This window comes from Pseudopodoces humilis, chromosome 7 (genome assembly GCF_049639895.1).
Source record: "Pseudopodoces humilis isolate 2021_Gansu_Grassland_sample_001 chromosome 7, ASM4963989v1, whole genome shotgun sequence".
Lineage (NCBI taxonomy): Eukaryota > Metazoa > Chordata > Aves > Passeriformes > Paridae > Pseudopodoces > Pseudopodoces humilis.
The window spans coordinates 7,887,618-7,902,205 of NC_142206.1; the positions used below are offsets into that span (position 1 = coordinate 7,887,618).

The 14,588-nt window shown below is 59.4% G+C and overlaps 3 protein-coding genes and 1 long non-coding RNA gene across 4 annotated transcripts; 2 read left to right on the forward strand and 2 right to left on the reverse strand.

Annotated features, from left to right (window-relative positions):
• Positions 1–356: 356 nt before the first annotated feature.
• On the forward strand, positions 357–8,313 carry PGGHG (protein-glucosylgalactosylhydroxylysine glucosidase). Its single transcript, XM_014257853.2, has 14 exons — positions 357–435; positions 1,301–1,562; positions 1,990–2,200; positions 2,664–3,099; positions 3,247–3,366; positions 3,563–3,694; positions 3,970–4,081; positions 4,451–4,523; positions 4,979–5,115; positions 5,349–5,482; positions 5,638–5,733; positions 5,857–5,954; positions 7,356–7,567; positions 7,654–8,313. The coding sequence occupies exons 2-14, from the start codon at positions 1,316–1,318 to the stop codon at positions 7,716–7,718; spliced, it is 2,073 nt and encodes a 690-aa protein (XP_014113328.1). The 5' UTR covers positions 357–435; positions 1,301–1,315; the 3' UTR covers positions 7,719–8,313.
• A 1,063-nt stretch (positions 8,314–9,376) lies between these two features.
• Positions 9,377–11,196, reverse strand: IFITM5 (interferon induced transmembrane protein 5). The gene is made up of 2 exons (XM_005529104.3): positions 10,478–11,196; positions 9,377–9,760 (listed from the first exon to the last, which is right to left on the reverse strand). The coding sequence occupies exons 1-2, from the start codon at positions 10,634–10,636 to the stop codon at positions 9,542–9,544; spliced, it is 378 nt and encodes a 125-aa protein (XP_005529161.2). The 5' UTR covers positions 10,637–11,196; the 3' UTR covers positions 9,377–9,541.
• A 113-nt stretch (positions 11,197–11,309) lies between these two features.
• On the reverse strand, positions 11,310–12,555 carry LOC106628482 (dispanin subfamily A member 2b-like). The gene is made up of 2 exons (XM_014257868.2): positions 12,335–12,555; positions 11,310–11,727 (listed from the first exon to the last, which is right to left on the reverse strand). The coding sequence occupies exons 1-2, from the start codon at positions 12,521–12,523 to the stop codon at positions 11,569–11,571; spliced, it is 348 nt and encodes a 115-aa protein (XP_014113343.1). The 5' UTR covers positions 12,524–12,555; the 3' UTR covers positions 11,310–11,568.
• Positions 12,556–12,748: 193 nt separating this feature from the next.
• LOC106628489 (uncharacterized) lies at positions 12,749–14,556 on the forward strand. Its single transcript, XR_001331880.2, has 3 exons — positions 12,749–13,193; positions 13,875–14,055; positions 14,157–14,556. It is a non-coding gene; the product is annotated as an uncharacterized LOC106628489 (long non-coding RNA).
• Positions 14,557–14,588: the final 32 nt, after the last annotated feature.

Sequence of the window (14,588 nt, forward strand, 5' to 3'; positions counted from 1 at the left end):
TGGATCCCTGACCCACCAGGATGGGACCGGCTGGAAAGGGCTTGGAAAAGCACACCAAAGCTAAAGTCCAGATGGAATTTTTGTCCTCCCTGGAAACAGGCGAGGGGAAGAGTCAGAGCGTGGCTGAGGACACGGGAGATCAGTGGGGAGTGCTGCTAACCCGGCTCTCTGCCAGCAGCTTTGGGATCATAGATCATCCAAAGTGGTTTTCCTCTTTCAGTTCCTCCTTGCCAGGCACATGGCAGCCCCAGGACTGCCGCGCTCCCTCCGTGGGCACTGAGCTCAGCTGCTTGTCCAGGATCATTTTTCCAACTATTTCTTTCTAAGGAGACGGAAAAAAAGCGATTTCCTTCCTTCTTTCTCGGTTCGGCAACTTCCGTCCTTCCCTGCAGCAGCTCTCCGCCTGCACAGGCTGATCCGGCCCCGGGACAGAAGGCAAGAGCCACCTCCTCCCTTCCGCACCCCGGGGCTTGGGCTGGGTAGGGATTTTTCACTTTCCCGAAGGCAGGATTTTCCTCACAGTTCAGTCTCAGTGAGGAAACCGAGCTGAGCCTGAGCGTTCCTGCAATCCGGCTGCTGTCAGGGAGGGATCTGGGGGCTGGGCACCTTCCTTGCCCCTGTGTCACCCTGGCTGCATTCCCAGCTCCGCTCAGAGTCTCTCCCAGCCTCATTTCGTCATTCCTGTGTTTTTCCTGTGCCCGGCATTGCCAGGAGCCAGCTGCAGCTGCCTTTTGTCAGGGGCTGCTTACGCCTGTCCGTATCTGTACATATCTTTAGTCTATAATTATATATATATATATGTTTGTACGTGACACATAAACAGTTTTATGTATAAATCAGTGCAATAGAAAGGTTCTGCCCCAGGAAGCTGAGCTGGAGATGCGGGAGTGAGGGGGAACAGAGGGGTGCAGTGAGCTGGGAGAGAGAGGGGGAAGTGTCAGGAACTTTTCAAAATGTCACGAACAGCACTGGGAGGAAGAGCAGGCCAGATGGGGAAGGAAGGTGGCTTTGTGTGTTGGGAGAAACGGCAGCAGAAGAGGAAGAGGGAGGAGGCTGAGAAGTGATGAAGCCCGTGAGCTGTCAGGTTTTGGGACAGCTGGAGATGAGGTGAAGGAGCTGATGGGATGCACTCCCGGAACCCTCCCGGGGCTGGGAGGAAGCTGGGATGGGGGAAAACCTCTGGAGGTGACCAGAGGGGACACTAAAAGGGGCAGAGACCGCTGGTGGCAGGCAGGGGGTGACGGGGAGCGGGCCAGCACTTTGTCCCCTCAGCCCTCATCCCGTCCCCGCGGCCCCGCAGGTGTGGCCAGCGGCGATGGCCGAGGGCGACCCGGGCGTGTTCACGGCCACGGCTCTGCCCGGGGACCCGCGGCTGCTGCCCACGGTGACCAACACCTTCCTGGGCACCCGCGTGTTCCGGGACATCCTGCACGCCGCCGGGGTGTACAGCGGGGCCGCGGGGGACACGCACCGCGCCGATGTCCCCAGCCCCCTGGGGCTGCGCATGGCAGCGCCCGGCGCCTGCAGCCCCGCCGAGAGCTTCACCCTCAACACCTGGACAGGTGAGCAGGGAGCCGGCACCTCCCCTGGTGGCTCTGCCAGAGCTTCTGCTCTCTTTGCTTTTGCCGCCTCTTCTGCTCAGTCACATCTTCCTTCGCCTCATTCTCCGTTCACCTCGGAGTGCTGTTCCTCTGGAACAAGCGGAAAATTCCCCTTTTGTGTGGGAATAAATGATTTTCGGGCTGTAGCTCTATCCCAGCTGGGGCCAGGCTCGGCAGACAGTCTTTAATCACGGAGCCTGGTAAAATGTTTGATGGCACAGACCATCCCTCAGCAGCCTGGCCAGGCTCGCTGTCAGCGGCGTTGTCCAGTCCACAACTGGATCTGGACCTGGGAAAAGCAATTCCTTGGCCAGTGGGAAGCAGTGGATAGGCCAGAGGCAGCAATCCAAATCTTTCCAAAGGCCGGTGGCTCTGGCTGTGCTTACAGGGACCTTCAGCCATACGATTCAGTGCCCTGGATACACGGCCACCCACCAGCTCTACGCCCACCACTCCCTGGTGCACCTGATGGCCTTCAGCATCACCATCCGGCGCTCGGATGGCTCCACACATCCCATCACCATCCAGCTCCAGAGCCTGTTCGTGCCACAGAGCCAGGACCTGGATTTGACCCCAGGGCCAGACTTCCAGGGGGCGCAGTGAGTGTGGGGGATGGGGGTCCCTGCCCTAAGCCCACCCTCCATGGGCGGAGGCACAGTGCCCTGTTCTCCCCTGAGGAGTAAACTGCAGATGTAAGGCTGGAGCGGGGCTGGAATGGTGAGGGGTGTGGGGCTGGAATGGTGAGGGGTGTGGGGCTGAAATGGTGAGGGGTGTGGAGGCTTCTGCACACCTGCTCTGTCCTGGCAGGTTTATAAAAATCCCCTGAAATTAAACATAGAAACATTTTTATTACTTCCAACTCCAGAATTATCCCTCACACTGATGTGTGAGAGCAGTGAAGGTGACAGGGGCTAGATGTGATTCCAGAAGTGAGGTGATGACCTTTAGAACCGGATTCCTGGGGCCGGAGCCCATTTGCGATGGCTTCCCACTGCCGGAGGGTAGGGTAAGATGGCACGTTGGGAAGAAACACCTTCCTCAATCGCTTCCCGTCTCCGGCAGCTACATCTACGGGCAGACGCTGGTTCCCGAGGTGGAGGGGGGCCCCCGTCCCACTGTCCACATGCTGTGGACCCCCATCCCGCGCTCGCTGACGCTGGACGGGGAGGAGCGGGAGCGGCGCTGGGAGTTCCTGACGGCCGTGGCCGGGAGCGAGGAGGAGGCGAAGCGCAGCTTCAGCTCGGGGCTGTCCCTGCTGGCCGCGGGTTCCCTGCACCGCTCCCACGTCCGCGCCTGGGCCGCGCTGCGCCGGGGATGCTCCGTGGAGCTGGACGGGCCCCTGACCCTGCGCCAGGCGCTCCACGGCTGCCTCTACTATCTGCTGAGCGCCATCCCGCCCCGGGACAGCCCCGCGGTCCTGTTCCACGGCATCAGCCCCGGCGGCTTGTCCAACGGCACCCGCGGCGAGGACTACTGGGGACACGTCTTCTGGGACCAGGTGAGGGGGGCCGTGCTCACCTGGGGGCCTGGCACGGCGAGTGGGGTGGAGGAGACTCCATCCTTCCATCGGGATGAGGGTGTACTTGAAGGGTGGAGCTGGCGGGAGCATTTAGATGCTTCCCCCTGAGCCGATCCCTCCCCGCAGGACACCTGGATGTTCCCGAATATCCTGCTGCTGTATCCCGAGGCTGCCCGCGCTATCCTGCAGTACCGGATCCGCACGCTGGAGGGCGCCAGGCGCAACGCGCGGGAACAGGGCTACGAGGTGGGACAGGGACACCGGGCTGGGGTGGCACCAGCGCCTGTCCCCAGGGGGATCCCGGGCTGGGGTGGCACCAGCGCCTGTCCCCAGGGGGATCCCGGGCTGGGGTGGCACCAGCGCCTGTCCCCAGGGGGATCCCGGGCTGTTTCAGCGGGGCGCAGCACAAGGTGATGTGCTCAGGAATGCCTTCTCCTGGCAGGGCGCGAAGTTCCCGTGGGAGAGCGCAGCCACTGGCCGGGAAGTGTGTCCTGAGGAGATCTACGGAGCCCAGGAAATCCATGTCTCCGGGGATGTCCTGATGGCCTTTGAGCAGTATTACTGCACCACGCAGGTAAAGGGAGGGTGCTCCACCCGATGGCCCGGTGGCAGGACACCTGGAGACTGTCACTGTCCCTTCCCTGAGGAACTCTGCTCTCTCTGCTCTGCAGGCTCCCTCCTGCAGCCCTGCCTTCTCTGTCCTTGCTCCTGTGGGCGTCTCAACATCCTGTTGGCTCAAACCAGGCCAGTCTTTCATCCTGCTCCCTCCATTTCCTCAGAGCTCCTCTCCATCCTCCTGCTGACTTCGAGTCTGGTGGAGTCTCCCTCATACCGCTGTTTTTGCCCCAGGACCAGAAGCTGTTCCAGGAGGACGGGGGCTGGGAGCTGGTGGAGGCTGTGGCTCAGTACTGGTGCAGCAGGATGGTGTGGAGTGAGGAGGACCAGCTCTACCACATCAGAGGTACCTCTGCCATGGGAGTGGGGCAGAAAGCAGAGGTTCAGAGCCATCTGGTCTAGCAGAAAGTGTCCCTGCCCATGGCAGGGGTGTGGAGCTGGATGAGCTTTAAGGCAACCCAAACCACCCTGGGATTTCATGACTTGAAGGTCCCCTTCAGGATGCCCTCAGGATGAGGTGCCTGCATGCACCAGCCAGAGCTGTATCCCGAGCACCGTGCATCACCACTGAGCATCCCACTGGGACTGTGTGGGATCCTGCCAGCAGGATCTGGATGGGCAGGAGGGTCCCCTTCCTCCAGCCGTGTCCCTGAGGAGGGGCCCAGAGCCACGGCGGCCCCTGGGTGTGCTGAGGTGTCCCCTCCTGTCCCCCCAGGTGTCATGCCCCCAGACGAGTACCACAGCCAGGTGGATAACTCTGCTTACACCAATGCCGTGGCCCGGCGCAGGTAACGTTTGGAATGCCTCTTGGGAGCACCTGGAAGCACGGCCTGGCTGTCTGCTCTTCCACCTGGCACTCTGCAGGGACGGGAGCAGTGGGGCTCCCGAGGGGATCCTTCCTCCCTCTCCTCACACCCCTCTCCCTGTCACCCCTCTGCAGTCAGAGGAAGAGTGGGGGCTCCCCTGGCTCCTCCAACCTGTTCAGTGTCATGAGGCTGAGAGGGATCTCCATTCACAGCAGGGCTTCTCCCTTGGCATTCCATCGGTGTCTATGTTGTTAGCCAGCTGGAGACATCCACAGCCAGGGGAACGGGCTCCCAGCTCTCTGATGGAAGCTGTTACCCCAGCTCAATCTCTGCCCCTTGTTCTTCCACAGCAGCTTTTTCTGCAGCTCCTTCTGTCCCCTCTCTCCTTTCACTGTCACCCATCCCTGACATAAAACCTTGTACCTCCTTCTTTCCAGCTTAAATTTTGCCACTGACATGGCTCGGGACCTGCTGCTCCCGGTGCCAGAGGAGTGGGAGGACCGTGCCAGGAAAATCAAAGTGCCCTTTGATGAGGAGAGGAAATATCACCCTGAGTACGATGGCTACAGCCCAGGTGAGTGGAGAGGCAGCAGCAGCAGCCATGGCTCACACTTTTAATCCTGGAAAGATCAGAATTCCAACCGTTTCAGACCTGGGAATGGCAAAAGAAGAGTCCCTGCTGTTGCAGCAGTGCAAGAAGCTGGGCTTGGGGTGGTTTTCCTGCCTCACTGGATTGTTTTTCATCAATGGGCTCAACAACTTGGGAAATTTGGGGACTGCTCCCCGTCTGACCAGCCCTGTCCCCAGGTGAGCCAGTGAAACAGGCAGATGTGGTCCTGCTGGGGTTCCCACTGATGCATCCCATGAGTGCCGAGGTCCGGAGGAACGACCTGGAGATGTACGAGCCCGTCACTGACCCGGCCGGGCCAGCCATGACCTGGGTGAGGAGAGGGCAGAGCCCAGCCTGGGATTGTGTCTCCATCCGTCCAGGGGACAGTGCAGAGCTGGGATGTTCACTGGAAATGTTCACTCTGGGTCGGAGGGGTGGCGGAGGTGACACTGCTGGACCGCGCTGTCACCTTTCCCTCTCCGGCAGAGCATGTTTGCCGTGGGCTGGCTGGAGCTGAAGGAGCTGCAGAGAGCCTGGAGCCAGCTGGAAAAGTGCTTCAGCAACATCACGGAGCCTTTCAAAGTGAGTGGCGGGGCTGCAGATCCCTCCTGCTCCCAGGCAGGTGATAATGGGATTGAAACCCACAGAGCTGCCTGGAGCATCCCAAACCAACTCCTGCGTCATCTCATTCTCGTGCTGGAGCAGGTCTGGGTGGAGAACTCGGATGGGTCGGGAGCCGTGAACTTCTTGACAGGGATGGGTGGATTCCTGCAGGTCATCCTCTTTGGCTTCACAGGGTTCAGGTGAGACCTGTTGTGTCACTTTTAACTCCCAAGCAACCACTTGTCCCTTGAAATATCCCTGTTTTGCTGGAACAAAGTTTGGAACAGGTAAGAGGCTCATTACAGGTCACACTTGGGCAGCAAAATGACATTCCCTAAACCTCTTCTCTGGTTTGGCAGCAAGATCATCCTGTCTCCTTTGGATGTGGTGAGGAAACACCTCCTGCAGCCTCACTGTGGCCTCCCTGCTCACATGTGGCTCCAGGATCCTCCCTGGAGGGAAGCGCTGGGCAGGCATCGCCTCAGCTTTAAAATATCCTGGGAAAACATGGAGCTGTTCATGTAATTTCATAGCTGTGGTGGTTTCCACCCTGGAGCCGCCGTCTTTCCAGCCTATTCCTGGTTTAATTGAGGCTGGACCAAGCTTTTTGATTCCCAGTGAAAACTTCCAGCCCTAAATACGCGTTTGTACTCTGTGTGTGTGGCCAGAGCCGCTGGGAAACCCACCCCGTTCTTTGCCAGAGCTGGGCGTGAGCTGCCGTATTCCCAGCTGGAAATCTCGGCTTTGGCCAAGCTGGGAGGTCTCCAGGCACCCGGTGTGTGCCAGGTCAGGTCCCTCGTGGCACAGGCTCAGGCCACGGCTTTGGGGCTCTGGCCAGATTCCAGAGGTGGCGATGACATTGTGCAGCCGTGCTCCTGCCTTTCCCGCCCTAGGACACGGATCCTGTGCAGCACTGGGGCTCCCCAGGCCCCCAGGCCTCCCTTGAGCCCTCTCCAGTCCCTCAAGCCCTCTCAGTGTTCTGGAGCTGCTGGTGGAGAGCTCTCGTGTGCCAGGATTTGGGTTGGGGACAAGAGGGGCCGTTGTTTTCCCTCACCCAAACGCCCACACAGGCAGCTTGGCTTTGGCTCAGGGATGGAGGGAGAGCCGGGATGTTTGCTCCATTGTTTCTGGGGAAGGAGCACGAAGAGCTGTGCTGAGCTTCCAGCCTTCCATCCCATGGGAGTGGGAGCTGAGGTGGGTGTCTGAGGGTCACCTGCTCTGAGAGGAGCAGGGCATTCCCGAAGTTTTTCCAGCACAGCTGCTGCTGAAGCCAAGCTCTGAACCGGAGCAGGGAGTTGAGTTGTGTTTTTTAATACGAAATCTAACCCTATGGAAACCCCAGGCCCCAGCTGTGGTACTGGAATGGGACAGGAACATCTTGGGGTGGGCTGTGGAATCATGGCCCCGGTAGCTCCTCACCAGGTGCTCCATCAGTGCGTTCAGGATCTGCCCAGAGATCCTTGGATGCACCGAGGACCCTTTCAGGCTCCTCTGGTGTGCATAAGGCGGTGATGCCTGGAGAGGTGGCTGCTCCCTGCCCCCGGGCTGGGCTCCCCTGTGGCTCCTGCTATTCCCACCCTGACGTGCTCCTGCCTTTCCAGGATCACAAGGTCCGGCCTCCTCTTCGATCCCGCCTTTCCCGACGATATTGCCAAGCTGAAAATCTCCAGCGTCTCCTACTTGGGCAACAAACTGGAGGTCACCATCACCAGGGAGGAGATGAGGATGGAAGTGACTGAGACCTCCCGGGACCCTCCAGCATCCCCCCTGGAAGCTGTGCTGGAGTCGGGACAGCGCTTTGCCCTGTGGGAAGGTACGGCAGCAGTGCCCAGACCTGCTCCCTGAAATAATTTGGGAAGAAAGCATTCCCATATGTCACACAAAGCTTTTCTGTTGCAGGGCAGAGCGTCTCCTTCCCTACAGCACCTGGATGGATCCAGAGGTCACCCAGCAGGACCCTCTAAACTCTGGCTGATCCGGGTGTTGCCCGCTGGAGCCCCAGATCTGGGATGTTGGTGGAGGGGGGAGAAGGAGTGGATAGGGGGTGCCAGGAGGCCTTTTCCCACCCAGGACTGTGTGTGCTACCTGTCCTTGTGGCCCAGGGGGGGACAGTGGCTGGAGCTGTCACCACGTCTGAGTCCCCCGCTCCCCTCCACACATCCCTTACTTGGCACAGAAGAGGAAACCAAGCCTGAAAATGACCATTTCAAACGTGTTTGTTAAACATCCAGGAGTTGTTCGTGCTCTCAGCATGTTTGTGTTTGTAAGGAAGCCTGTTCCTGACTCCAGGATCCTGACTCCAGCTCCTCCAGCGTGTCCTGCCCTGGTCCTCGCCTTCCCCCTGTGTTGCTCTGTGGGCTCAAGGGGCTGTGGAGGCTCAGCCAGTGCTGTTTCACCAGATGAGTGATATTTTGGCAGTAAACATTACTCCAAAATATGCAGCTGAAAGCCTTTTAACCCCGTGTGGGCAGCTCACAGCTCCTTTCCTGTTATTTGATGTGTAACATCCCTCACATGTTTTTAAACCCTCATCTACATTATTCCTTCTTGTTTCAAGCAGTTCTAGAGTTAAATCCTTTCTCATTTGGCGTCTGAAGGGCTGCAGGAAGTCTGGACATCAGTGATCTGTACTATTATCCTGTCAGATGGTGACAAGGGCAGCATTTTTCCATGCCTGAGCAGCCTCGGGACGAGCAGAGAGCTGCTGTGGGTTTGCTTCAGGGCGTTTTTGATGTCCCAGAAAATCCCAAGGAATTCCTGTGCCTGCACAGAGTGGGTTTGGTACCCTCAGCCCCTCACTCTGGGCTGCACAGCATCCTCCCCTCCACACCCTCCCCGTCCTGGGGGCCGTGCAGAGCAGCCCTGGGTGGGAGCAGGGAAAGCCGAAGGCGTTCACTGCCCCGAGGGGTCTGTCCTGGCCAAACCAACCCCAGGAATCTCGGCCCGATTTATAAAAAGCCCCGCGGCTATTCCGTGCCCCGAAGCATCTGGGAATGCTTAGGGCTGGAGCAGGGACTCTCCCGCTGCCGTGTAATTACTTGGGTTCTGCTCCGGCCTCATCAGAGCCGCCAGCCCCTAATTAGAGGCTCTTGGCACGACAAAGGGACCGTGCTGTCCCCAGCCCTGTGCACTGCACCGGGATTTGGATGGGGCTGCGACACAGCCGCAGTCTGAGCCAGGGGTAGCTGGCAGAAAAAGGGGTTTATCCTCAAAATAGGGGTCCTTTAGCCCCAAAATGAGCTGTCTCCAGCCCAGGCAGGGAGAGCAGGGAGCGCTGGGGGTGCATCCCAACCTGTCCTGGCTGGGACTGGCTGGGGATGTCTGTGTTGCTGTAATGAGTTTGGAGGTCTCAGCTCCCCTTTGGGGTGCAGAGGGGACACCCCATTTGCTTCATCCTGTCCCCACGAGGCCCAAGGAGCGTCTCTGCTTCCTCCCCTCCTTGGTCCTGGGGGTCCCGGTGGCCAGAGGTGGCCCTGAGGGCTGTGGGAATGACGGTGTCTCCTGTCTGCCAGGAGCATAAATCCCTGTTTATGTTTTCCATTTGGCAACCCCCGCCCCTTTCCACACAGAGAAACTCACGCTGTGTGAAGTGTTTAATGATTTAAATAGTGACCACGGGATCTGGGGCTTCACACGGGATAACGGGAGGTAAAAAAACCCACAGGATAAACAAAAACAACCGTGCCCTCACGGTGGGGTTGGGGAGCAGCGTGGCAGAGAGGGGTGGTGGCCTTTTTGGGGGGCCACCAGCGATGCAGAGGAGGTTCCCCCAGCCCTTCACCCCGGGTCACTGGTCCTCATCGTCGCTCACGCTGAACTGGTAGGTGAAGAAGCCGACGGACTCCTGGGCCAGCTTGGAGAGGTGGATGACACCGGTGACAATGAGGGCACCGAGCAGGAGTGGCAGCACCACGCTGCCCGCCGTGGCCAGGGCGTTGTAGCACCGTGCCTTGGAGCTGAAGTGCCGAGCAGCTTCCACGTCCCCGGACACTTTCCGGTCCCGAGCCTGCAACAGTGGAGGAGAGACTCTTCCCTCAGCCCCCTCTTGCACCCCCTTCCTGCAGGCCCATCCTGCTCCAGGGCTTTGTGCCCCTTGCAACCCACAATTTGTCCATCCATCCATCCATCCATCCATCCATCCATCCATCCATCCATCCATCCATCCATCCATTCATCCATCCATCCATCCATCCCAGGCTGCTCCTGCTCCCCTCCAGCCCCACATCCTTTCCCACTTGTGTTTTCCTTCCTGCTTCATCCAGAGCCTCACTGGCTCCAGCTGCTGCCTGTCCCTATCTTTCTATCCCAGTCTAGTCCAGCTGGAGCCGGGATTTTTCCCTCCTGCTTCCTCTGGAGCCTCTCTCACTCTGGACCCTGCTTGTCCCCATCTTTCCAGAGCTGGAGCTGCTCCTGCTGAGGGGTGGAGGTGTCACAGCCCCCACGGAACTTTTTAGGATCAGGCAGCTGCTCCTCGGGTGGAGGGCAGGGGGCTGCGGTTATCCAAGGCTGTTCCACAACCTCCGGAATCCGTGGCAGGAAAAGCAGGGAGGGTTCACCAGCGGCAGGTGTCACCTGCCTATGGAGATTGTTGGGATCTGCCCGCCGCAGCCCGCCCGGGAGTTATCCCAAGTGCTCGGTGCCTCCTTGGGCACCCCTCCCTTGGCATCCACGTGGGGAGGGATTCCCGGAGCCCCCGAGCGCTCCGGTGCCGCCGGTCCCGTACCTTGACGGCGAAGGCGAGCGCCACGAAGCCCAGGCAGCAGAAGTTCATGTAGAGGGTGTTGAAGATGGCCCAGATGAGGTGGTCGCGGGGCGCGGGGGTGGCGGGGGGTGGCCCCCGCTTGGGGGACGGCCGCTCCTCCCGCGGGTACGAGGTGTCCATGGGCACGGAGAGGGACACCCGCGGCTCCGGCAGCCTCGGAGGAGCGCGGCCGGCACCCCTTTTATATCCCTGCTCTGCTAAATATAAACCTGGGAAATTACAGCCCTGAGGAATGTGGTTGTCCCACAGGCTGGGCTGGGAGAGAGGCTGGGATGGCTTTTAATAGCCAGCCTTCCTCGCGGGATGAGGAGCACGGGTGGCTCCAAGCGCGACTCTGACACCGCAGGAGGGTCACTCCGAGGCGGAGCCCAGGACCACCAGGGCGCTGGCTGGCACAGGTACCTCCAACCCCGCCCTCCAGGTGTGCTGGGCAGGGCAGACCCCTCCCTCGGCAGCACTTTGGGGCTGCCGGATGGATGGAATGGGAAGTTAATAGGGAAAGGTGGAAGAGCCACATCCACGGGGCTCTCCGGCAGCGGCGGGGAGGCAGGGCTGCAGGGTGGGGGGCGTGGGCAGCCCAAAACACACGGAGGGGCTTCGATTTCCTTTTTCTGCCATGCCCAAGACGTGCGGAAGAAACTTCCCAGGGATTTGGGCTGGAAGAGCTCTGCTCCGCGGCAGGGAGAGGAGCAGGAGGAAGAGGAGGAGAAAGAGGAGGAGGAGGAGGAGGACGCCACAAAGATGCCCGAGGGCTCTGCGGCGTCCAGCGGTGACTGAGGTGACAGCGAGGGGGTTTGGCGGGACGAACTTTATTGGTGGCAACGCTGACAGGTGTGTCACAAGAGCCGGGAAACGCATGAGCCGAGCAAAGCGGGGTGAGGGGCTGCCCCTAGCCTGGCCACCACGTCCCCTCCCGCGGCTGTGCGGGGACACCCGCGGTGTGGGCAGCGAGGGGACCGGGGGTCACTCCCTCCGCCCCCCCGCCCCGCACGGGCACATTTTGGAGGCAGGAGGAGGGGGGGAAGCACCCCGCGGATGGGGCCGGGCGGTGGTCAGGTGGCCCTGAGTGTGGAAACCATGATGACGAAGGCAGTGATGAAGATCACCAAGACGACGACGACCACCACGGAGCAGATGATGTTCGCCACCCTGGCGCGGTCGCTGTGACGCCGGGCACCCTCCAGGTCCCCCAGGAACTTGCAGTCACGGGCCTGGGGGGGCAAACGGGGGGCTCAGTGTGTGTGTGGCACTGCCTGGGGGGCCAACCCAGCCGCGGGGGGAGAGGTTCCCAGCGAGGTTGTGCTGGGACCCCAGGAACGTGTCACCCAGGGCACGGGGTGGGGCACCGGGCAGCGCCCCGCAGTCCCGGCGCTCGGGGGTGCAGGCTCGGGGCGGGGGGCACACAGCATTGGGGGTCCCAGGGTAGGGTGGCGTCGGGGATGGGAGACCAGACTGGGGGTCCAGGATGGGACACCGGATCTGGGAATCCGGGGATGGGAGAGGGGTTTGGAGGTGGGGAAGGCGGCGGGGAGAGGAGCTGGGGAGAGCAGGGTGGTGTCAGGGAGGGCGGGGGGTGGGGGCACGGGGGATCCCGGGGTGAGGGAAAGGTCCGAGTCGGGCTGGGTCGGGGGGTCCCGGGTGGGGCTGGATGGGAGGTCCGGAGTTGGGGAGGGAGTCGGGACATGTCGGGGGTCCCGTGCCGGGCTCAGCCGGGGGGTCCTGGCAGGGGCCGGCTGGGGTTCAGTCTGGGTGGGGGTCCCGGGGCCGATCAGGACTAGATCTGGGGTGTCTGGCGGGGGTCCCCGGTCCCCCCCTCACCTTGATGGAGAAGACGAGAGCTGGGAAGCCGAGGCAACCCAGCCCGCCCAGCAAGCACCACAGCAGCACATTGAACAACGACCACAGCACGTAGTCCCGGGGCTGCGGGTCGGACCGGGGGCCGGGGGCGGCCGCTCCCCACCCGGAGGACTGCAGTGGGATGGACACGTCCGCCTGCCTGGGCTCCATGATCGGGAATGAACGCCTGGAACGGGAAGGGAGCGCTCTCAAGACGGGGGAGCAGCCCCGCACCGCCCCGCAGAGGGAGGAGGGGCACGGCCCCCCGGGACCCCCACCCCACGCAGTCTGGGGATGCAGGGCAGCTCTAGGGACCAGTGGGGGGCTTGTGGGGACTTGGGAGGCTCCGAGAGGACTTGAGGGGGTGTTTGGGATGTTGGAAATGATACAAATTTATTTTTTTTTTTAATGTAACTTAAATCAGGGGTTTGTTCGCCTTTGCCCAGGGGGAGGGGAATTCAAGTTTCTCCTTGAAAGATTCTGTCCACCGGGAGAGGTCCGATGATCTGAACATCCACAGACTGGGAGAAGTCAGAAGATACAGAGGAGATAAGTGACCAATAGCGAATATTAACCAACATCACCTCCCTGGCTTGGTTAAGGGCAATTGGGCCAGGAAATTGATCCCAGTTGGTGAGAGAACTGAAAAATGAGGACCAAATTAGCATCGAATATGAAGGGATCAAGGACTGATAGGATATCAAATACTAAGAATTGTGTAATTTAAGACCAGTGAATGAGAATTTCTTTGGGGTTTTTGTCTGTATAGATACTGGAAACATCAGGTCAGAGACTACAGGTGGATAGAATGTTTTCCATGGCACGTCCTGGCCAGAACAAGGTAATGCCTTGTTTTCTGTCACTACAAACATTGTGCTGGAGGGTTTTTATTCTCTTCTCGAGTTTTGGTGACAGATGGGCTGGGGGGAGCTGTCCACAGCAGCCTGGAGTGGTCACAGGTGTGAGGGAGAGAGGGAGGCTTTGCTGGTGACTGGTTTGGGCTGGGAAAGGGTGAATTTTTTCCATGTTGGCTTGTGTGAAGCTGCCCTTTGGATTTGTGTTGGAAACTGTTGATGAAAACAGGGAGAAGGAGGAAGAGAGAATCTTGGAGCGATTTGTTGTCCTGAGTTCCCATTGGATGTGCTGGGGTTTGGGCAGGCCAAGCCTAGGGCTGGGCAGGCAGCAGATCCCATTTGCAGTGGGGAGCCCGTGTTTTCCAGGAAAAAAGCAGAGCAAAAAATGATTCACCAGAGGCTCAGTGCCAGGGATCCTGCAACAAATATCCGCTGTGTTTGTGAGTGGGATTTCTAACATCTTACGAGAGTGGTGTCTTGGCAGGAGCCCAATGTTCGTGGGGAGAGGGAAAACCAGAGTTTTGTTCCCATCCTTGAAGGGCCCCAGCACCGAGCACCGAGGCCTGCTGAGGGCAAGGAGTGTGAAGGGGAAGGGGGAAACCAGGCCAGCAGCATAGCTGAGGCTCTGCCAGAAGGGATGCAGCCAGGATTTTCCATGTCCCTGCCAGGGTCACTCCGGACTCTGCCGGAGCTGGGCCGGGAGTGGCACGTGTGGCAGTCCAGAGGCACGAGGATCACTGCCCTGCCGGCCCTTCCAGCCGAGTGACAGGGATTGCTGGTGCATGGTGTGACTTCCTCCAGCCATACTTCCCTCCCCTGTGGGATGAGGAGACAAGCTGGAACATGAATGTGAGGAAACTGGTGGGCTGGGATGAGTTTAATAGTGAAAGCAAAAGCTGCACATGCCAGCGAAGCAAGACACGGAATTCATTCCCTGCTTCTTGTTGCAGGCAGATGGGCAGCTGTCCCCGGGAAAGCCAGGCTCCAGACAAGTGGGCTGGGGGCTGTGAGCCATAGCAGGATCCCAAATCACCTGGCTGCAGGAGGGAGCTGTGGAATCCAGCCCCTGTGTTGCCATTTGGTTCAATAAACTGCATTATTAAGATAGTAACAAACGTTAATAGTTAACATTAGTTGACATTAGTAGTAGTTATGCTAAGGCTTGGTAGGCCACATGTAACCTGCAGATGAACTATATAGCAGATATTGCAATGTAAGCAGTGTAACTAGGAGATAATCTAGGAATGTACCTTTTGGCAAAACTTAAATGTCAGAGAGATAATCGTACCAGGTAGTGAAAGAGAAGTAAGAAATTGTGATGATGAAGAAATCGTGTAGAAAACATACAAAAACCCGTGATTTTTCTGTGAAACGGGGCTCTG

Bases quoted from the DNA above. Each gene is read 5' to 3' on its own strand.
- PGGHG (XM_014257853.2), top strand. From the start codon at position 1,316: ATGGCCGAGGGCGACCCGGGCGTGTTCACGGCCACGGCTCTGCCCGGG. The intron at 3,100-3,246 runs GTGAGGGGGGCC...CCCTCCCCGCAG, and splicing joins GACACGTCTTCTGGGACCAG to GACACCTGGATGTTCCCGAA. The intron at 5,734-5,856 runs GTGAGTGGCGGG...GTGCTGGAGCAG, and splicing joins ACATCACGGAGCCTTTCAAA to GTCTGGGTGGAGAACTCGGA.
- LOC106628482 (XM_014257868.2), bottom strand. From the start codon at position 12,523: ATGGAGCCCAGGCAGGCGGACGTGTCCATCCCACTGCAGTCCTCCGGG. The intron at 11,728-12,334 runs GTGAGGGGGGGA...TTGCCCCCCCAG, and splicing joins CTCTCGTCTTCTCCATCAAG to GCCCGTGACTGCAAGTTCCT.
- IFITM5 (XM_005529104.3), bottom strand. From the start codon at position 10,636: ATGGACACCTCGTACCCGCGGGAGGAGCGGCCGTCCCCCAAGCGGGGG. The intron at 9,761-10,477 runs GTACGGGACCGG...CCACTGTTGCAG, and splicing joins CGCTCGCCTTCGCCGTCAAG to GCTCGGGACCGGAAAGTGTC.